Source organism: Taudactylus pleione, unplaced genomic scaffold (assembly GCF_031769625.1).
Source record: "Taudactylus pleione unplaced genomic scaffold, aTauple2 ptg000464l, whole genome shotgun sequence".
In the NCBI taxonomy this organism is placed as follows: Eukaryota; Metazoa; Chordata; class Amphibia; order Anura; family Myobatrachidae; genus Taudactylus; species Taudactylus pleione.
In genome coordinates this window covers 2,260,001-2,283,724 of record NW_028284866.1, presented here as the reverse complement: position 1 = coordinate 2,283,724, position 23,724 = coordinate 2,260,001, and the positions used below count along the sequence as shown (strand labels likewise).

Sequence of the window (23,724 nt, the reverse complement as noted above, 5' to 3'; positions counted from 1 at the left end):
CTTGGAAGAAGGGCGCCTAGCACTCCAGGCTTGCTTCTTTGGCTTTGAGGCGGTCTTGGGTGCGGACTGCCTCGGGAAGGACTGACCCTTTGCCTTGCCCTGAACCCGAAAGGAACGAAACGCCGAGCTCCGGACCTTAGCAGGTGTAGTAGCTGAAGGGAGGAAGGCTGACTTGGATTTTGCCAGGGTATCTACTATTTTGTCCAGGTCCGGACCAAATAGTAATTCCCCATTAAAAGGTAAGGCCTCCAAGCCTTTCTTTGAATCCGCGTCTGCTCTCCAAGACCGCAACCACAAAGATCTACGAGCAGACACTGCTGCCGCCGAAACCCTAGAGGTCAACAGGCTAGCATCCAAAGATGCTTCTCCAATGTAGGAGGCGGCATCTCTCATCTGTCCTAACAACGCCCTCTGGACGTCCGGAGATTCATCCGTAAACGTGTCCTCCAAGGCGTTGGCCCACCCCTCAATGGCCTTGGCCACCCAGGAGATGGCCATGGACGGCCGGGCTACAGCCCCTGAGAGAGAATAAATAGACTTTAGACAAGTCTCCACCTTCCTGTCCGTAGGATCCTTCAGCGAGGATATAGACGGCAATGGCAAAGTAGCACTCCTGATGAGGCGTGTTACATGGGAATCGACTGCAGGCGGAGTTTCCCATTTCTTACAATGCGCTTCCGGGAATGGATAATTGGACGCCAAGCGTTTCTGTGGCAGGAAACGCTTACTGGGCGTCTGCCAGGCCACCGCCATGTGATCAGTCAACTGATCAGACAAGGGGAACGCTGTAGAAGTAACCTTAGCTTTTTTAAAACTAGGATACCTTGACTTGGGAGCGGGTGCCTCATCCTCAATCAGAAGAATAGCCCGCACCGCCTTAACCAGAGCCCGCACATTGATGGAAGACTTAGTGTCTACCTCCTGGACTGAGGCATCTGAGGCTGAGTCATCCTGTACCTCACCATCATCCGAGAACCCCTCAGAATCCGAAAGATGCGCAGCCTGTGCCATGACTGAGCGTTTAGACGCCCTGGAGGGCACGTCACTGCGCAACATCGACTGAAAAGCCGAAGATGCTGCCGCCAAATCTTGGACAGTGTGGGAAAGCGCATCCACCCAGGGTGGAGGAGCTGTCACAGGAGCCTGAAACGGCACCACAGCCGGCTGTGCCACAGGGGTGGACTGAATATACATTGGCAACCCCGCATAGGGACCAACAGGCTGAGACCCCGGGGGAGTCTGCAATAATTGTGGGACACCCGGGGAAAGGGGGATGGCAGGCTGGGGCAACGCCCTAGTAGGGGCGGCAGTCGGGACCGACAGACGGTCCGCGATGGACACCAGCACCTGGGAAAACATCGCCCATGGTGGCTCCTGCGAAATGGGAGGTTTAGACGTACCAGGGACCGCCTGGCACCGTCCGCACAGGCCGTCCTGTGACAAATCCTCCCTATCCACTCCTGCAGAACAGCGCCTGCAGGAGAACAATGCTGGAGCCCCGGAGTGCTCAATCTCCTCCTCAGACATGACTTAGGAAGAAAACGTGCGCACTCACCAGTGTGCTGAACAACAGCCCACAATATGGCACCGTGTAGCACACAACTGTATGTGACGGACCTCACAAATACGTGATCTATATAGGTGAGGTCAGTAGAAACACCCTTCCCCCGCACACCTGTAGGGCTTGTAGGAGAAGGAAAGGGATAGGTACAGGCTGACAGTAAGTAGAAAAAAAACACAGACAGGCAGCACTAGCAAAAGTCACATACCATGCAGGAAGATATACTCACTGCACCTTTCCACTACAATCAACCTCCCAGATTCAGTGTCTGGGAGGGCTATAGCGCTGTGTACACTGTCCTTCTGAAGGGGAGAGGTACACAGGGGGACCGGTCCGCGTGCTCCCTGAGAGTATCCACGCTGCCACAGAGAAAATGGCCGCTGGAGACCTCAGAGGAGGAGTGGCCGAGTATCTGCAGCTCAGCGACGCCAGACTCCGAGCTGAAAGGCGCGCTGAGCTGAGGGGAGGAGCCGCTAGACAGGGAAGGCTTCCTCCCCTGGCTAGCATATTAACCCCCGGGTTGCCGGCATCCCGCTTGCCGCGATATTAACCCTGGTGGTCTAGTGGTCTGGCGGGGTATGCCTCCGCTGGAGGGGGGGCCCGCCGCCACCGCTAGCGCCCCCGGTCTGTCCCCTAGACCGGGGGCATGGGACTGCATTTGAAAGGAACCCGCGCACCGCCGCTAATCAGCGGTGCGCGGCTTACCTGATCTCCCCGGCGTCTTCCGGCAGCAGTCCCGGGGGAAACCAGAGTCCGGCTAGTACAGACTCTGGCTTCCCCCGCCGCGATCCCCAGTTCAGTGCTGGCGTCGCGGCGCCAGCAGGGAGAAGGAGCGGCAGCGTGGGCGTCTGTACAGACAGCCCAGCGCTGCTGCTCTAGAGAAAAAACTTATAGTAAAAAATAAATAAATTTAACTAAGTTAAATAAAAAATTAAAAGCTTTAGGGGGCTGCTCCTGCAGCCCACCCCGCAGGGTGACCCGACTCCGGCCGGGCACCATCTAAAACTGAGGTGCCTGTGGCTCGGGGGCGGGGTATAGGGGAGGTTGGACCCAAGTGCATCCTGGGAGCAGCTGAAAGCTTTAACTCCGTGGTGCCCGAGGATCCAGGATCCAGCTATACCCCCAAGGTCACCCTGTGGACCCCTATGGACCCTGAAGTAGAAAATATATGTAGAAACATCTGCACCTTGGTGACTGCAATTATCACCTTAATGATGGTAGTAGTCCCGGTGATCTGACAGATGGCATTCTGTTTTACAGAACATTATACTGGGGGCGAGGGAATACAAGACTGAATCTTGTTTTTGTGAGTGATTATATTCAAATCCACTTTTCTAAAGATTCTAAGAAGTGCAGCAACCTCCCACAAACAGTTAGGGAAGGAGCCAGATAGACAAGTGTCCTGGGAAGGGGAGGAGCTTTGACTCCTACTTCCCTTTTTTTGGAACCTCCAGGGTTGGGACTTCTAAGGTCTAGAAAATAAAATGGATTCGATCTTGTCTAGATAAATGACAGAAGTGGGATATGTTTGCCACCAATGCTATCAGGGAAGGAAACTTTGCCTCTTGACAATCATCCTGTGACCAAAAAAAAAACTTTTACCCTGTGATTTTGCCAATTAATGATTGAAGCTCAGCTATTAGGGAATATTGGCCAAAAAGGAGGGAGAAGAATTTATTTGTTGAAAAACACATTCTTTGTACCAAGTCTTCGCCCTGGGCTTGGCAAGCTAATGTGGCTATAGAGGACACCATAACTGCACGAATAACCAAATCCACAAGAACAGGCCATTTATGCTCTACTTAAATAGCGAGAAAGCCAGAGCATTATCATATTAGGCAAGTTGTTGCTACCAGCACACCATGGTGCAATAAATGTACATGCAATTGAAGGTTTCAACAATGCAGTATTAGCCAAAATGCCTATTTTAAGGATGCTATCAATTTTTGATTTCATAGGACTTTTAAAATGGATGTATGTTCATATAGCAGAATTGTAGTACATCTAGGCAACCATATCCACTGTGGAATGTTGGGGAGTTGTCTTATTTGGAGTCATCTGGAAAAGCCAGCATAGAATCTTATCAGTAGCTGAGACGGTTTATCCGGAAATGTTCATTAGCTTTGCTGGACAAATTGTCCAATTCTTTAACTTTTGCTTTCTCAAGCTGAATACTGACAGTACTGTCCATAGGTCTATGAATGTGCTCCAAAACCTTTTTTGTTATAAATGGGGCAACTTTTCCTCCTTGGGTTCTCTAGAGTAGAATTATTAACCTTGTGAAAACCCTGAAATCTTTGGCCATTCCGGGCAAATCGGAATGACAAATCGAGCATATTGTTAAGTGTGTATGCCCGATTAGTGCGCTCCCGCGGTTCTATGCGATATCATCTGGTTGGCAGTGCTGCATGGTGAAGCAAGATATGGTGTGCGATGCCATCTCGCCTCTTCGTGAAAGTGTGTATGCACTTGCCAATGTAGGGTGCAGTCTCTCGTCGGATCTGCTGGCTACACATCATTCTGATGTCTAGCCGGCCTTTCTCCACTGAGCTGGAGAAAGAAACAAGCAATCTTATTATTCTGAAGATAAAAAGTTTCAAAAGCTTTAAAAAAAAACCAGCAACTTTGTTCATGAGGTTTCGTTTTTGATCAGCTTTCAGCTGTTTGACACGGTTATGTCCCTTTATTTTCCCATAACAAAATGAAAGCTAATGTATGCATTGGAAAAGGAGCAATGGGTTCATAGTCATTTGGATAGAGCACAGCAATTACCTTTAGCACTCGGTATGCTTCTCGTAGCACAGCCTTTTTGTCAGGAGATAGATTTATGACGCAGTTAGATCTGTAATAGAAAAAACGTGAAGCAATGCTCAGATTACCGGTATATATTACTTGTGTGCCACACACTCATATGCTCGGTTCCGCTGACAGCTGCAATCATGATTGGCCACAACAGTTTTCCATATACTTAACACAGCATTCATGTTAACAAGGACACTTAAAACAAAAAAAAAAACCTCCAAGAGCCTGCGAGTTGCAACAAGTGCAGAGATTTTGTCAATTTAGCCATGAGATTTAAGGTGGCAATTTTTTAATGCAAAACCAGAGATGTAATAGGGTGTGAGTTTTGAAAATGAGCGAGTATAGAGCTATACCCGCACATCCTATGTAATAGGATGTGAGAACATGCAAACTCGCAATCTCCGCAACTGCCAAAGGCAAAACACGCATCCAGATGTTTTGCCACTGTTGGCCTGATTTACTACTGATCGCAATTGCGATTAAGCACCCAATTGGCTGATTGCTGCGTTCTGTGCATGCACGCAGTGCTCGAACTGGCCACTGCGATCGAGACTGCGATCGCAGTGACTACGCAGACCCATCACAGAGTGATTGACAGGAAGTGCCGTTTGTGGGAGGTAACAGGGGGGGGGGGGGGGTCGTCGAAACGCAGGCATGCCAGTGCGTTTGAACGCCGTTGCATTAGCATGCATAAATTGTCTACAGCGATGCCCTACGCAGCCTGAGTACTCATAGAGTGCGATGAAGTTAGCAATTTCTGAGTAAGGTCAGAGCTTGTGCAAGTGTGCGCGAGACGGTGATGATACTCGATTGTACTGATGGTTTCGCAGTCATGCTAAACATGGATGTGTGTAAGGTAAAGCGGGCTTCCTTATGTTGTGCTGTGGCGGCATAGCGATCGCAATGAATTAGCATACTATCGAAGTGAGATTGCGTGCGTGAAATGCTATTGCAATCGCAGTTGCGATTGGTAGTGAATCAGGCACTGTGAGCATACAACTCGGGCAATGTAATAGAATGCGAGTGCTTCACTTGCACACTATTACTTCTGAAAACTCACCATCATAGGCTACAATGTAGCTGTTCCCACCATACTTTCTCTTCCACCTGTCCGATCTGGTTTCAAGTATTCATTATATATTTTTTAACCCCGTGGATGCGCTAGGAAAAGGCGAGTATGGATTATTTTTTTACAGGTGCCATGGATTCTACTGGACAAGGGGAGGTGAATGGCTACAGGGATTAGAGGTGAGTATGTGTGAATGTGCATATATGCTTTAATAAAACTTTACTTTCACGTTGTGTGTGTCTTGTGTTTTAATATTTATTTTGCAGATAAACAACATGAACCAGCGGGCCCTTAATGCCCCGCATGCTGGTACTTGTGGTTCTCCAAGTACCAGCATGCGGGGAGGCTTGCTGAGATCTGTAGATCACCAGCAAAAGACAATATTAGTACATCTATTGTTTACACCACACTTTTATATAGAATAAACCCGGCACCCACCTGCAAATGGTGCCGAGGATAACCCTGGGCTATAGGCCCAGGCATGGGGTGCCCTGGAGAAGGGGACCCCTTTATTGGGGGGGTCCCCGTCTCCCCAGGGATTCCTGGCCTGGTCTGACTAGCGGTCAGGTGTAATGCTCTGGCCGGGGGACACGGTGAAAAGGTTTCCCGGCTGTGGCATTACACCCCCACTAGAAAGAGTCTCTGGCCCTGGAAAATACAGGGGACCCCTGATCATTTCGTCCCCTGTATTTCCACAACCAGGACCGATTTAGCAGAGCCTTGTGCTGGTTCATAAAATACAGGCAAACGCTACGCATATTTTTCACCTGCATTTTAAGAACCAGGACAGGCTCTACGGAGCCCGGGGCTGGTTATGCTTGTAGTAAGAAAGGAGTGGGGAGGGGGGAGGGAGCAGGTTTACTTTTTTTTTTTTAAATACAGAAGCCTTCACGGATCTCACTGATTTCTGAAGGCTTCTGGTATAACTCAGACTTTTTAATGTTAGTCACATTAAAAGGTCAGAGTTTTCATAGGAGAAAACTCACCCGGTCTTGCATAATGTACTGTAATAGCCTCAAACTCACAAGTTCGGCAGGCTATTACATTTGGCGAGTTGTGAGGCAAACTCAGACCTTTAAACGTGCGATAAGGGACGAGTTTGTCTCACACAGAAGACTCGGACTCTATTACATCTCGCCCCAGGTGTGATTTGCTCTAGAAAGAAAATGGCTGCTCTAAATTTAACGGCTAAATCATCTCAGCACCAGCCACAACTCGCAGGCTATTACATTTGGGCCAAATCTGGCTTAAATACATGGAAGTGAATCAAGATAGAAAAAAAATTATAATTCCTGAAATAACCAACTTTTTAAAGCTTTCAACTATCCTTCTTCTGAATCCTGGATCCATCTATATGGAAACCTGTACCTAGTCTGGATTGTTTCAGTTTCTTTGAATTAGCTACACTAAAATTAATGGACAAAACCTGGAATACAAATTGCCTTATATAAAAGAGTAACGCATAAAATGACAAATAAATATGTGGACATTTTCTAGAATATTATTGGATTTGGGCGCTATTTAATTTATCATTGTGGGAAAGATTTTTCCCAATGTACAGCCAAATACCTGTCAGTAATTGATGTCAGCTTCATTTGGGCACATATTTGCTGCTCTTAAATGCACAAGAAATGTAAATACAATACCAATGTCCATTCTGTATAGCTGTGTCGCAGGTTCCACCATGTCTAGAATCAATCAGGAGGGAAGCAGAACCATTCTTTTCACAAGTCATTCAGCTAAAGTCTTATGGATGGTGGTGGAAAATGCTGTGACTGGTGTTCCAGAAAATCCCTTGATTGGGTTTAGATCTATAGGGGTATTCAATATGGGTGCGATAACATCGTTTTTTGCGTTAATATCGCACTTTTTAACGTTTTTGCATTAATATCACTTGTTTTAGTTTTACACCGTATTCAATTTCAAAGACTTATCACAGTTTTGAAAAGTCTTTGATAAAAAACGGTGATAACTTTTCACCATTGAATAGGTGTCGAAAAAAAGTGCAGAATTGGGGTTTAGGGGTGCAAGCTTTAAAAAAATAGCCTGCACCCCTGAGATTGACATTTAAAAAAGAACTGTGTCAAAAAAAGTTTTTAAAAAAAGTAGGGACACCCCAAAAAATTAATAAAAAAATTGGGGTGCAAAAAAAAAAAAAAATGGGAAAATTTTTTTAAATAATAGGGAAATAGGTTCAGGGCTATTCTGCAAGTATGCGGCAGGTGTTTTCTAGAATAGAATTATAGCGGCAGGTGCACAAATGCAGAATTTTTAAAAACTGACTTTAGGAACTTAAAAATATGCTAGTACCCATTTTCATGTACCCCAAATTTGATGGGACCACTTAAAAAAACGAAAAAAATAACCTAAGTGCTCTTCTGCATCACTTCTTCAATGTCGGGAAAAAAGCACCTGCTGCGGCTATTTAAATCCCCGAGGCTAAAACGGGGGTATCCATAGTGTTCCCCCATGTTTTTACAACTTTAGGGGGGTCTTACAATTATTTTAAGGAAAAATTCGTAACTTTACGCAAATCCAACTTCGGAGTTTCCCGTTTTCGTTAATTTGATATTGAATACGGAGATAAGCGGGAGCGCGCACCATACCTTTACTCAGAAAAAAACTCCGATATGAAACGTTAACTTCGATAGGGAAGTTAACCTTTCATATTGAATACCCCTCCTAGTGTGATACCCCCATAGTTATGGGGTTACCCCTTAGTAAATCAGGGAGACACTTGGGTGTTCTTTAGCCCCTGTCATTTTTTTTTATTTATTTATATATATATATATATATATATATATATATATATACACACAAGATCATACAGCACCATTGGCCCCATAGGATAATACAGTGAACTTTGGCCCTCATTCAGAGCCGCTCGCTATTTGCGGTCGTTCGTTTTCTAAAAAGGGGTGGCTATTCAAATGAACCGTTCGCACTTTGCGGTCTGTTCACGCCTCTAAGTCTGAACGAGCGAGCAAAACATGCGAACGTAAATTTGAAAAATACGCCCCCTGGCCGCTCGCACCATACGTCATGTCCGCTATTTATTAGATTAATCGAGTACATCGACCAGCGTATGAACTGCTCGCTATTCTTGTAGTTGGTTTTTTCAACCACTATTTTGCAAGCAGTTCTGAGTTAAAAAAAACCAAGTGACGTGGTCAATGACGCTGCTGGATTAATTATGCACTCCCTTAAAACGCCCGTTTTGACCTTTAAGCACGCCTGCCATCGGATTTCCACTCCCCGTTTTCAAGCACCTTCCCCTGTTACCACCCACATACGCCTCATTCTGTCACTCAAATTATCAGGCATTCGCTATTTTGCGAGCACATGAATTTCGACCGCACTGACTGGTTCGCGCATGCGTATAACGATCCGTACGCATGCGCAGTTGGGCAAACATCGCTCGGAGCGAACGAGCTGCCGCTTACGAGTGGCTCTGAATCAGGCCCTTTGACTGACCCTGCTCTCCCTGAACCCCACTGAGCATGTGCAGACAGGGAGGTAGAAAGTGCCCCTTGGTCAGCGATCCATTTAGGAGGGAAAATCTTGCCCTTTTGATTGGTAGCCTAGGTGTCCAGGCAGAGATCCCTGTAGGCGGCCTGTTGCTGGGTCCCCTCTGTCCACTTATAGATGCCGGACCGACAGGGAGGAGAGTGAGGGAGAGTTTATAAAATACCTTCCTCTAGGCTGCTAGTGCTGAGTCTGGGAGGAATTTCTGTAAAAAGAGTCTGGGAGGAATTCCTGAAAAAAGGATTGTCTGTGAGGAGTTGCTGTGGAGTGCCCTTGGATTTGTACAAATAGGGGAGAGTATGCCCCTGTGTTACCCTGGATTACAAATACTGCACCTGGTGTGCTGTCTGTAAGGAGTTGCTGTGGAGTGTTCCTGGTTCTGTACAAATAGAGGTGCAGTAACCCCTCTCATTTATCCTGGATTACAAATACTGCACCTGGTGCTGTCTGTAAGGAATCAGTGGAGTGCCCTTGGAGCTGTAAATATAAGGATGCTATAACTTTTATGTTTGTCCTGGATTACAATTGCCAGACTTCATATTAACCTGGTAGGCTACCTATCCAATCTGCCAGGAGAGGTGCTCTGATGCTGGATGTGAGTCCCTGGAGGAAGCTTGCCTGGGGACTTGCATAGAGGACCCTGCTTTGGAAGAAGCCCCCTTTGAATAAAGGACTGCCTTCCTAAGTGCCTGTTATCAGGAGGAGCCACATGAGGAAGTCTGCGCATGCTGGGAGAGAAGAGGAGCTGCCTGGGAAGGAGGTCTCATCGCTCCATCGTCGCAGATGAAGCCCCAGCTGAGGAAAAGGTCCCGCCAGTGACGAAAACCCTGCTGGCACCCGCACAGGCAGAAGAAAAGACAGCCCCAGAGGAAGAGTGCTTCAGGACCCCTCCTGCTGCTGTGTGTGCTTGCTGGACAGAGCCCCTGTGGAAAGGGATTTTGCACCTGTTGTTCCTTGTAAAATACCTGCCGGAGGTCTGCAGCTGGAAGCTCTGGTGCGGTGCTGTGCATCCCAGAGTTGCCCTGGACATCGGAGGAGGCTGAATAGCCACTGCCAGGGATGAGATCATACCAGAACCTCTCTATAACTGTCCCTCCACAGCTCCTATCTTCCCTCCATTAAAGCCCTGCCCCTCTGTACACCTATCCTATCTGGGTCCCCTGGGTCTATTGCATTATCCTTTACCTTGTGGCTAACCATGATTAGGCTGGGAGACTAGGTTTTGTGTAAAAGCTGGGACCGGGAGTTAGTCTCCCACACAACTGGGTGTAGAAAGGAGTCATCGTATCTTAAATTAGGTAAAGTGTGTGTGTAGTGATGAAATAGGGGGGAAGTAAAAGATAGGTCACCCCCTCTTTTCCCCAAGAGTTGCATTGGTGGTCAATTTCTTTCCTGTGAACCTCTGGCTCATGTCCAGGAGGGGACCTGCCTTATGGGTGTTGGCTCATGTCCAATGCCATTGTGGGTGATGTATAAAGGATTTTATGTCCAGCTTTAAACTAAATGTAATGCCATGTGATATGTATTTGGCTCTGTTTACTGTTTGACTCATGTGTTAGCTAAAGTGGTTGATAGTGGTCCACCGTGACCCTTTATCTGTTATGGCACTCTGTAAAGCTGTTCACTGCTCGCTGTGTTATTATTGCCAATTCTGATTAATATTTTGCTTGCATGAAATGTTTGAATCTTTACTGATATTGGGGTTAATGTAAATTGTCTCTTATACACTGCTTGGCCCGGTATCCATTTCAAAGTCCATTCATGCTGATGTAATTTATATTACTTGTGCTGTCATCTCAAATGGTGTATGCTTACTGCGAATCTGTTGCTTTGTCAATTCCCGTGATGTAATGTACATTACTTGTTTATTTAGCCCTGTGTAACCCCGGCTGGCAATTCTGGTAGTAAAAGTTGCATTGTTGAGCTTGGGCCATTTACTCTGCATAGACTGGTAGCCATTACAGCTGGAGAATTACAAATACCAGCCTAACTTGCAGGTGCTTTATTGAGCTTGGGCCATTTACTCTGCATGAACTGTTAGCCGTTACAGCCGGAGAACTATAAGTACCAGCCTAACTTGCATGTGCTTTATTGAGCTTGGGCCATTTACTCTGCATGAACTGTTAGCCGTTACAGCTGGAGAACTACAAGTACAATCTTGGCCTGCATGTGTTTTTTCTCACGTTATTCCTCAGAAAATAGGGAGCGTTAACACAGACTGTATTTTTAAACTATAGACTGCTGGTGCATTACTGATATAAGCCTAACCTGCATGTGTTTTTCCCACGTTTTTCTCAGCAAAAAGGGAGTGTTAGCACAGACTGTATTTCACAGCTATAGACTGCCGGAGTACCATTGATTCAAGCTAGACCAGCAGGTTTCATATTTAGGTCTCTCATTTCTTTTTTTGGTAAAGTAAAGTTCTGCAGGAATTGTGGTTCTTGTGGGGTTCACATTGCTTGCCAGCTGGGGTCACTGGTAGATGATGGGGAGGTAATAAATAAATAGCTTGTCATTGAAAAGTGTAATTAATTTCATTCCATCTGTAAATGGTAAATATCTCCTGTCATTTGTTGTTAATTATTAACAAATAATAAAATTGCGTTGCACCTTCCCTCCTGACTGGTCATTGTGTCTGCAAAAGGGGAATACAGGCTTGCGTTTCTCTGTCACGGTGTGTCCTATCTTAACACGGGGAAATTGGCCACCGAAGCAATCCAAACACGCCTGAACCTGGTGCTAGTGGTGCAGCACTGTACAAACCAGTCAGTACATCACACTAGTGACTGAGAAAGGATGGACAACAGGCTCATCAATCTATTGGGTAATGCAGGTTCTCTGTGGATGGGACACAGTCATCCTGGAACGCAGCCCTTCCATGACTAAAGTAAAGCAACATGGAGTCAATATGGCCACTTTATGTTATTCAGTAACGATTAGCGTCCACTTTGCCATCCAAAGAATAGACTGCACCCAAACCATGTCAGAAAAATGCATTACATCATCCTGGAAACACCAAATCGCTTTTCTGCCAGGAAAAGGCACTAGGGTTCTATAGTGTGCCACACATGCACTTTTCCTTAGCCAAAATCTGATGCCAGGTGTAATGAGCAGTTTATACATTATAACCTATTATATCCTGCTCGGGAACTGGTCTAAAGATCTACAGTAAAAAGGCAGACATTGTCTAGATCAGCAGTCGCCAACCCGTCGCTCACGAGCAACCGATGTCTCGCGGGCGCAATCTGGGTAGCTCGCCTTACGGCGACAGCACAAAGGAGTAGCTCGTCTTCCAGCTCTAACCTCACGGTGCGCTAGCCGCACATAGGTGGTGCATGTCACAGGGCGCGGCAGCGGTCACTGTATGACACACAATGCCAGCTGGCTCGCCACTGACTGCGTTAAGAGAATCGCTGACCGGGCACTATTTGGTGGGAGTGTGGGACCAGGTGGGAGTGTGGGAACAGGTCATCCACTCTCCCACCAGCATAATACATCCGGCAGCACCCTGCCCCCACCTGACAGCTTTCAACAGGCATCCGAGGTACAGATTGGGCACTTTGAAAAGGGGGTGTGGGACCATAAAGTGAATGGAGATAAAGTCCCAGCCAACCAGCTCCCAACTGCCATGTCACAGGCTGTGTTTGCAAAATGGCAGTTAGGAGCTGATTGGCTGGTACTTTATCTCTGTTCACTTTATCTCCATTAAGCTTAGTAGCTTTATCACTATTAATAAATGTATTGTTGTTTTTCTAAGACAAATTTAGTTTAAAAAATATAATGTGGCTCTTCAAGACATCTCATTTTTCTCAAGTAGCTCCCACCCCAATTAAGGTTGGAGACCACTGGTCTAGATAGACACCAAGGGGTATAGCTACTAAAGTGAGAGTTTTTAGAAGAGGAGATGTTACCCATAGCAACCAATATTGACCAGGTTATTATAGGGACCCGCGATAAACGATTGCGGGTCCCTATAGTAACCTGGTCGTTGGTGGGTTGGTGGTGTGCTTGATGATCGATATCGATCATCCAGCACACCTGGGAGATCGTTCAACGATATCGTTATCGTTGACAATCGTCCCGTGTGTATGCACCATTAACTTGTTTTGATATGCTTGGTGTACCTGATCTGCCCAAGTATTTTTATTTTATGTGTCCATTACATGTATATTTGTGATTATAACTTATATAAGGCAACTTGTATTTTAAAATTAGTGGTCCTTTAAGCTAAAAAGCTCTCTCACTCTGTTGTGTTACGACACAATAATAAAAGATTACACATCATAATACGACTGCTACACAAATAAAGTTGGTGTGACAATCTGTACTTACATTATAATGTCATAGCTCTGATCCTCTAAGCCAGCAGATTTAAGATCTTCAATATATCCATTCATAAAATTAATATTGGGTTGCTGGTAATTAAATTTTTTCACATGGTAGTCAGTGTACTTTTGAGATAATTCCACCTAAATGAAAGGTCAATGATTTGCAGTTAGAAGTGTGGTTGGATGTGAATGTACTTGCATTCAATTCAAAGTTATTAAGAAAAAATGCATTTGGATGTATTGGGGATTACTTTTCAGTAACACAGCACCTATCAGGTCTTGTGTTACTGAAAAGTAAGTCCCAATGCATCCATCCTCACTAAATGCTTTTTAAATGAAACATTTTTTAAAAGGGAAGAATATACTTTTGTAAGTAAAATTTATTTGCACTTAAAAAAACGTAAGGGAACAAAACATTCTGAACTGAGAACCTTAGTGCATCACAAAATGGTGTTTATTAAAATGAGAGGAATATTCCTAAATGCTTGGAAAATAAAACCTGCAGTACAGCCAAGGAATGCAATAGAGTTGCATTTCCAGTGTGGCCCTCCTGGTTCTGCAGGCTACCCAGGGTTTCTTCTGTGGTAAGGTTCAGTAGAGGATGCATTACATCATTTCCACTAGGCTCGTGGATCCACATGAAAGTAAATAGGAGCACTGAAAACTAAAGATCCCAAGATATACTTATTGTTTATCATTGTACTCCAAGAAAATACTCAGCTTCAATCCCTTATGGATTTGTATCTAACAATATAGAACCTAAGTATTATCTATCAGAGGCTAATATAGACTGAAGTGCCAAAAGTCATGGAATAGGTGCGTAGTATCGTGTAGGACCCCTTCTACCCCGGCTAAATGCAGCAACTCGATGTGGCATCGATTCCAAAAGTGGACAGAAGACCTCTGAAGAGATGTTGACCCATGCCGTCTGGATAGCTTCCCACAGCTCCCTGATGGATCTTGTGCGCGAATGGACCTCTCCACCATGTTCCATTAATGCTCAATTGTGCACGGTGTCATAGTGTTAACAGGGGCACTCTGGTGGGTCTTCTGCTGCCATATCCCATGGAAGCTAAAGAACGCTTCACTGACCTTATGGATATGCATCTGGTACCTACTGCATTGAATGTGGATGTGACTTGAGCCAGTGTTGCTCGTCTGTTACCGCACACACCTACAGCCAGACGCTGCTGGTCACAATCATTAAGCACCCGTGGCCGGCCACTGCGTTGTCCGTGGTGGATGGTAATACCTTCCATGAGGTATTCCTGGTACACAGGTGACACCATAGATCGAGGAATGTTGAATTTCTGCACAACTTTGGAAATGGAATGTCCTATCCATTAGGAGCCCACTATTATGCCCCATTCGAACTCCAATAATTCACATCGCCTTGCCATGAGCAGCCTAGCTGGTGTCCAAACTGACTCACGTGATATGAGATTACAACTGATGCAGGTCTGGGCATTTTCCAAGATGTCACTGTGATGCCAGCTACCATTATCTTTACATACTGTTATCCCATGACTGATAGAGATATATATATATATATATATATATAGATATATATATTTTATTTATTTATTTATTAACAGTTTTTATATAGCGCAGCATATTCCGTTGCGCTTTACAATTGGAACATTAACAGGACAAAACTGGGTAATAACAAACAGATATATAGGTAGGAAGGCCCTGCTCGCAAGCTTACAATCTATAGGGAAATAGGCATTGGTACACAAGGACAGGTGCTATATATTGAATTTTGGTCCAGCCAGAATGAACAGTTTCTTGGTTGGCTGCATGATCCAGTCACACAGGAATATCGACCAAATGTCATGAGGATGTGAGAGAAAGACGATGTGTGAGATTGTGTGTGGACTGTAAAAGGGGATGTAATTAGATATGGAAGCTATGAAGGTTATGTGGTAGGTTCTGGAATCTGATAAGCTTGCCTGAAGAGGTGAGTTTTCAGGGAACGCTTGAAGGATTGGAGACTAGAAGACTAGAAGAAAGTCTTATTGTGCGAGGTAGGTTATTCCATAGAGTGGGTGCAGCGCGAAGAAAGTCCTGTAACCGTGAATGGGAGCAAGTAATGCATGGGGACGAGAGACGCAGAATTTAGATATATATATAGATATATACATACATACACACACAAACGTGATATTGCTCAATTATGTATGCTACATAAGAGTGCAGACTCTTCCAGGAAATTACAATCCAGTGACAGACCTCACTATTGTATTGAGTAGTAGAAAATACCTGCTCAATGGTCATGTCTATTCCAGTGACGAATCCTTTGGGTCCAATAAGTTTGCTCAACATGAAACAGTCCCTCCCACTCCCACTGCCAAGATCTAGAATCTTGCAGCTCTCCAGACATTCTGGCACCACAAGTCCACAGCCAAAGTACCTGATCAGAAAGCACAAGAGTTAGATACCTTTACACGTTGTCATTATGGGGTATTGTGTTTAGAATTTTGAGGACATAAATGAATTTATACAATTTTGGAATAAGGCTGTAACATTACAAAATGTGGAAAAAGTGAAGCGCCGTGAATACTTTCCGGATGCACTGTACGAGACCTGAACCACTGACAGAAAGCAGGATTGCTTCAAGTTGTGCGCACTAAATTCTTACTGTATCATCTGTACACCGTTAGTAGAGATTGACATGCGTCAGACTGGGCTATGTATTTTTACAATCTTCAACTACTCAGCTTGGGTGTTTGTGTAATTAGTCCAGTTTATGTCTGCAGGTGCACTTTGGATATTGCTTATATAGTTTTAAAGTGTAAGTACTGATTTAGTATATTTCTTTACTATTATTATCCTTTATTTTGTAGTGTCACAAGGGTTCCGCAGCGCCTTACAGAATGAGCAAAACAAGAAGCCAGTAACTTACACTACAAAACAATGCAGGACATGGGGATGGTTTATATACATTGCTGCATCCACGATCATAGCACTAAAATAAGCAGCAGGGTGGCAGAAGGCAAGGGTTAGGTGCCGTTGTAGGAAGTGTATGATAGCATAAGGGAAAGGAGAAGCACATGAGGGAAGAGGGCCCTGTTCGTGACAGCTTGCACTCTAAAGGTAAGGGGTAGACAGACAGGGGTGACACAGATGGGGTAGTCTGTGAGGAAGTAGTTAGGGGCTGTGGGTTAGGATGAGAGCTGGATGGCTTTGATGAAGTAGTGAGTTTTGAGAGCCTGTTTGAAGTTGAGTAGAGAGGTGGAGAGTCTGACAGTAAGACAGAGAGTTCCAGAGGTAGGGAGTTTGCAATCTACCTATTTTCTTTTTGAGCCCCACTCTATCAAATCTGAATTTGGGTACGGACATTGGCTGTTTTAATATATACTATTGTGTGTGTGTTGCTGCTCCCCACTCTAGGGGAGCACCAAAAGTCTGTTTTGTATATTAAGGAACCTTCTATGGGCATTAGTGCTTTTCAATGACGGACGCTTGAGGGTTTACTCAGGACTAGATGATGCTTGATTTCATTTCCAGTTTGGCCGATGTGATTAATAATGACTTTGAGTGTGATTAAGCGTGCTGATGAGCTTTTCAATCTGGACTGTTACACGATTGTTACATCGATAACTGTTAGTTATGCCATCAGTGAGTATACTATATACCCTTCTCTAATTTAGATTGTGGTATCTTAATTGCTAATTAATTAAATGTAATTATAGTATTGTAATTGAAATCTTTTTCAAGGCACCTTGAAAAAGATTTTATAGTTGAAACGCTTCGGTGTGTTGAACCTATCATTTTCCTTTTAGCTTGGAATTTGTTGCTCAGTGAAAAAGTTGGATCATCCCAGGGGAAACTAATACCCCTTTTACACCAGAGCTAAAACCTGGGTTATTGCAGGGTTAACCCGGGTAAAAGGGGACTGGGTTGGATTACTGGGTCGAGTGACCCGGCAATCCAACCCAGGTAACTTGCAGGGTTTAACACGGGAATAACCCATGAAACCCTGCAGTGTAAACGGCGCGATCTGGGTCAGGGTGGCCTGGATCGTGCCGCTTGCCTGCCGATTGGCCGGCTACAGTGGCGCTTGGAGATGACGTCATCTCCAAGCATCCACTTCCATGCCGGAAAAGCCAGGTCTCTGCAGACCCTGCTCCGGTGTGAACGGCACCAACTCGGGAATATCCTGGGTCGGCACCGGGGAAAGTCCGGGTCTGATCCGGATTGGAAACCTGTTCCAACCTCCGGGTCAGACCCGGAATTTTGGTATAATAGCTGTATTACTTACATCTAAAGTCTGCTAGGAAGTGATTGACTGATTGGTGTATAGTACAGCAACGCATAAACAGTCAATCAGCCATAAAATTAAAAACCACTGACAGGTGAAGTGAATGATATTGATTATCTTGTTACAATGACACCTGTCAAGGGGTTGGACGTATTAGGCAGCAAGTTGAAGTTGCTGTGTTGCAGGAAATATAGACAAGAATAAGGATTTCAGACTTTGACAAGAGCCGAATTCTGATGACAAAATTACCAAGTTAGAGCATCTCCAAAACAGCAGGTCTTGTGAGGTGTTCCCAGTATGCAGTGGTTAGCACCTGCCAAATGTGGTTCAAAGGAGGACAACCGGTGAACCAGCGACAGTGTCATGGGCACCCAAGGCTCATTGATGCGCGTGGGGGGCAAAGGCTAGTCCGTCTGGTCCAATGCCACGGAAGAACTACTGTAGCACAAATTGCTGAACAAGTTAATGCTGGCTATGATAGAAAGGTGTCAGAACACAGAGTGCCCACTGTCCAACCTCCGAAAGCACCTACATCAGAACTGGACCATAGAGCAATGACAGAAGGTGGCTTTGTCTGATGAATCTCGTTTTGTTTTTTTTACATCATACGGACGACCAGGAGTGTGTGCGTCGTTTACCTGGTGAGGAGATGGCAGCAGGATGCACTATGGGAAAAAGGCAAGTCGCCTGATTTGATGCTCTGGGCAATGTTCTGCTGGGAAACTTAGGGACCTGTCATCCATGTGGATGTTACTTTGACATGTAGCACCTACCTAATCATTGTTGCAAACCAGTACACCCATTCATGGCAACGCTATTCCCTGATGGCAGTGGCCTAGTTCAGCAGGATAATACACTCTGCCACACTGCAAAAATTGTTCAGGAATGGTTTGAGGAACATGACATCAAATTGGGCATCTGTGGGATGTGCTGGAAAAACAAGTCCGGGCCATGGAGTCCCCCCACCTTGCAACTTAACAGTATTTAAAGGATCTGCTACTAATGTCTTGGTGCCAGATACCACAGGACACCTTCAGAGGTCTTGTGGAGTCCATGCCTCGATAGGTCAGAGCTGTTTTAGCGGCACGAGGGGGACTTAGACAATATTAGGCAGGTGGTTTTAATGTTATGGCTGATGGGTGTATATGCCTGTTAAACATCATTTGTCTGTCAGGAAGTGATTTCTACCAATGTACCATTAATTTTACATGTTTTTTTATGGTTGTTGGGATAAAACAGTAGAAACTTTTAAACAGTAATGCACGATTAGATGTCCCGTTGTTCTTATTTTCAAGTGACATGCACCTTGGTTTGGGAGGAAGTATGAAAGAAGGAATGACCAGCAAGGATACTACCTAATGATTAAGGCATTTTCTAGCGAGCATGAATTCATGATTGATGGAGGTGAGCAGAATCATCCTACAGGAACTGACCAAAAAATGCACAATTATAGTAAGATTAGTGGATAACTTGGCTGTCATAGATAAGCAATTAATTCACATACAATTCCTTGTTCTCTTTCGTTGATCTCCAAGTACTCATTGTGTTCCTTGTGTAGTGACTGCAGAAGAAAGCTTGTAGCATTACCATGCACCAGCTCAGGATATAGCAGATACTACCGAGGGTATGGGGGGCCCCATTTATATTGCTTTTGGAAATGTGCTGAGACACAATATTGTCACCTTGCCCCTACAGAGGAATGGCCCTATTTACTGCCCAGGTTTACTTTCCGTACCGAGAAGAGACTTCTTCATGAACTTCATTCAGTGCATCTCGGATGTATTTGGGTAATGGCTTTGATGGGGTGACACACGCATTGGTTTTCAGATCTTTTATACTCTTTAAAATTTTCCCATAGTAGTCCTGAAAAATGAACAATAAAAAAAAAATAATAAGTGTTTTAAGATGCATTTATAATCGTACATAGATGATAGGGAGTGATCAGTTTACATCATTAAGCAGTAGTGGTGGAATAGCCAGAATATTATGCAGTACAATGCTGTAATGGACATTTTCACTATTAGATTTTATTTCAGTTATAGCATGTTGTCTACTAAAGGATATTATTAAGCTATAAATTGGTCCTTGCTGAAGGACTAATGTGCAATATATGATAAATTTAAGTATGCAGAACGGAATTTAAAATTTCTACAAACCACAGAACAACGTCCCTTAAACTTGTCACGATTTCAGTATACACCAGCCAGCTCGATTCTTATGTACACGTGGACTAAGAATATTCTTAATACACAACAAGTAACTAGACTTAGGGGGGTATCCAATTAGCTCCGAAAAATGTTCGGGTATTTTTCACCAATTTTTTTTTATCGTGCTAACCAATTAAACCAGTTTATAACGCCTGAAAATTTTCTTTTTTTTTCACGGAAATACATAGGATCCGCGAAAGTCGCGGACCTATGTATTTTCTCTGCAGCGATTGGGAGAAAAACATTTTCTCATCGGGGATTTGGTTTTGCCTGCCTGAGGCAGGCGAAACAAAATCCCTGATAAGTGCCGGCTTCAGGTCTAGTTGGATAGCCCCGGGTGAGGTAATTTACCGTGGCTAATTGGATACCCCCCTATGACTGATTTTTATTTAATTCTAGTCTGCCCTGGACTGATGCGAGTTCACATGAAAACAAATTGTGATACATATATTTGTGTTACTTATACTAAGTTGTTAAATAAGCAATTTTTTATTTTATTTTTTATCAAAACTGTCCGCTGAATGAATTAGCTGGACGCTGTGACTGTCTCCAATATCTACCAGCTGGCTGGTAACAAAGTCCTATGACTTCACCACAATTTAAATCAAAAGAGATGGTTCTCCGTCGCTAACATAACTAATCTAAAGTGGGGGAAACCAACATGCGGCACTCCAGCTGCTGTAGGACTACACATCCCAGCATGTCCTGCCACAGTTTTGCTGTTAGGGCATTCAAAATCTGTAACAGGGCACGGTGGAATGTGTAGTTCCACAGCAGCTGGAGTGCCGCATGTTGCCTAGCCCTGCTCTAGAGTAATACAATCCTTGGGATAATCTGGGGGATGAACAACTACAATAAATGTCTTTATAAAGTTTAAAACTAAGGTTTAACGGTGGACTGAATCGTTTATTCGCTGGTTGTGAGCTATGCAACAATATCAGATTGTCCATACAGTAAGTTGAGAAAAGATGATCTTTATTAAATATTTCCATTATGGTTGAGGAATAAGGCAGGATCAAACCCACACACAATAAGTACCGTAATCCAAATATAGGGTATTGTCATGGAGATTTTGTTTCCAAGCCATTATTTTACTATGCAATACTGTGAAGTTAATTATATTCTATTTTATTATGGTCTGTCATTGTGGGACCTTATCTGCAGGACAATACCCTGTATTTGGATTACCAATAGCGTGAGGGTAAGCCTGAGACAGCATAGTGACTATAGAGAACATTTATCATACAGTACCTATTGCTACTTTTAAGACATTTGACTTTTAAGAGGTCAGGAATCTTAAACCTGTATAAATAGCCTACACTGGAGAGAGAGCAGTGCAAATATTCCTTGTCAGAGTCTGTATTACTGTTGTTCTACTAGCAAGGCACCTGGGTTAGTGCCTACTTCTCTAAACTAAATGCTCTCTTTAAATACATCAGCTCAGGACACAAAAGATAAGGTTTATCCTTTCTAGGGTACAGAATATGAACAAAGAAAATAGATGAATGGTGGGTTCAGTATTTTTAGTAATAATGTGTCTGCAAGTGTTCATAGAAATCTTGATTAGGGTGGGATGTATGAACACACATATCTTATGTCCACCTGTAGATAGATGTAAATGCTGAGAACATACACAGTCGAATCACATTACTATGACCGGAATGGGTATGTAATACGGGCAGTCGAGATATACTTACCCTCCCCCCTTCTCCCCACCCCACACCCTAACCGTCCCTGCTAGTGCCTAATCCAAACCCTCCCCCCAGTGGTACATCGGAGAACAAACACCCAGCAACCATTGCTGGAAGAAGACAATCTGGTGATGGCAGCGTTATGGTCTGGGGAATGTTTTCATGGCATTCTCTGGGCCCACTCATCCATGTGGAAGGCAGCCTCAACCGATATGGTTATGAAGCCATCCTTGCAGAGCACGTACACCCATACATGTCGATTGTCTTCTCTGAGGCGGATGGGATCTTCCAGCAAGACAATGCGACATGTCACACGGCTATAAATGTCCAACAGTGGTTGGACGAGCACGACCAAGACTTCCAAGTACGTTCCTGGCTCCCTAATTCCCCGTTCTTGAACCCAATTGAGCATCTGTGGGATCACATCGATCGTTGTGTTCGCTCTATGGATACTCCACCACGCACCCTCCAGCAGCTGTGGGATGCACTACAGTCAGCATGGCTCCAAATATGTGTGCCAACCTACCAGCACCTTATTGAGTCACTCCCAGCCCGTCTAGCTGCTGTCCACGGCGGTTACTCTGGATATTAGCTGGTGGTCATATTAATGTGACTTGACTGTGTAAATTTAAATCTGTACAACAAGTATAATGCATTCAACACACATCACATCTGTGTAGGACCTACTTTTTTTAAATACTAAAACAATGATCCTGAATAGAAAGTGCTGAATGGAAAAATGTGAAAGAATGAGATAAAAACTTGGACCACAATCGGCAATACCTTGACATCATCGTAGGTTTGAAGACCTTGTGAGCAGCAGCTGGACGTGGGAGAGCTAGACAAATCAAATATGAAAAGAGAATTAGACATCTTCAAGGTTTTAACTTAATCCACAATTACACAGATTGAAGCAAATGGCGTAACAAGAAAAAAAAAAACTATACTGCTTGGGAGGTCGCTACATGCAAAAGCAGATCTTCCAACATGACCCTTCCAACCGAGCAAAATGCTCTGCGTCCGAGCTTCCCAATTAGATGACTATAGCAGTCACCTGTGCAGAATCAATTAATGAGAAGGCTGCTTTATTTATTGGTTCTTTAGTCAGCATAGGTAACTGGAATAGTAAACAAATTGGGAAGTTCCCACTTAGTTTACTAGTACAGCACAGAGTACTGGATATATAGCATAGGGTCATATTGGAGGGTCTGCAAAAGCAGCATAAAAAGTGCCAATGTTTAACAGTCATTATTGTTGTTTGTAACATATAAATAAGATTAATAATACACAGGATGCTTTATATGTGAATGTAAGAAAAATGCATTATTTACCCACATACACTGCCCTGTCATCTAAGGGCCTGATTCAGAGCCGTTCGCTATTTGCGGTCGTTCGTTCAAAAACAAGGGGTGGCTATTCAAATGATCCGTTCGCAAATTGCAGTCTGTTCACACCTCTAAGTCTGAACGAGCGAGCAAAACATACGCTCGTTTATTTGATAAAAACGCCCCCTGGCCGCTCGCACCATACGTCATGTCCGCTATTCATTAGATTAATCGAGTACATCGTACAGCGTATGAACTGCTCGCTATTCTTGTGGTTGGTGTTTTCAACCGCTATTTTGCGAGCAGTTCTGAGTTAAAAAAAAACAAGTGACGTGGTCAATGACGCTGCTGTATTAATTATGCACTCCCTTAAAACGCCCGTTTTGACCTTTAAGCACGCCTGCGAACGGATCTCCACTCCCCATTTTCAAGCACCTTCCCCTGTTACCACCCACATACGCCTCATTCTGTCACTCAAAATAGCAGGCACTCGCTATATTGCGTACAAATGATTTTCGGCCGCACTGACTGGTTTGCGCATGCGTATAACGATCCGTACGCATGCGCAGATGTGCGAACATCGCTCAGAACGAGCGTACTGCCGCTAGCGAGTGGCTCTGAATGAGGGCCTAAGTCCCTAGAAAACACACATCATGCTTGTAGTGTTTCTGGGTCAGTGCTTGTCATCTACGTGCCCTTTAAAAATGAGAATATAAGGGTAGTTTTATATTTTTAAAATACTATCATGACAATGCACATAAACTATCTGTATAGAAACTCAACACTATCTAATCTGTTCCTCAAGAGCGGAATTGTTATATGGAAATGAGACACACAGATGAATGAGATTTCAGTTATCCGAAATTTCCTGGGTCTATCAAATTCCTGGGTCTCAGCACGCCCTGATAAAAAGCAGGGTCGTGTTTGCATTCACACATAGAAAAACCTGGGT

At 44.3% G+C, this 23,724-nt stretch overlaps 1 protein-coding gene across 3 annotated transcripts in view; it reads right to left on the bottom strand.

Moving 5' to 3' along the window:
* Positions 1 to 23,724, bottom strand: part of LOC148504642 (arsenite methyltransferase-like) — a 76,068-nt gene that overhangs the window by 21,268 nt on the left and 31,076 nt on the right. For all 3 annotated transcript variants that reach the window (XM_088448712.1, XM_088448711.1, XM_088448710.1), the window contains 5 exons: positions 22,231 to 22,285; positions 19,285 to 19,412; positions 15,548 to 15,698; positions 13,290 to 13,426; positions 4,334 to 4,403 (listed from right to left, as the gene is read on the bottom strand). In XM_088448712.1, coding sequence (XP_088304838.1) covers positions 4,334 to 4,403; positions 13,290 to 13,426; positions 15,548 to 15,698; positions 19,285 to 19,412; positions 22,231 to 22,285 — 541 coding nt within the window. The remainder of the gene's footprint in view (positions 1 to 4,333; positions 4,404 to 13,289; positions 13,427 to 15,547; positions 15,699 to 19,284; positions 19,413 to 22,230; positions 22,286 to 23,724) is intronic.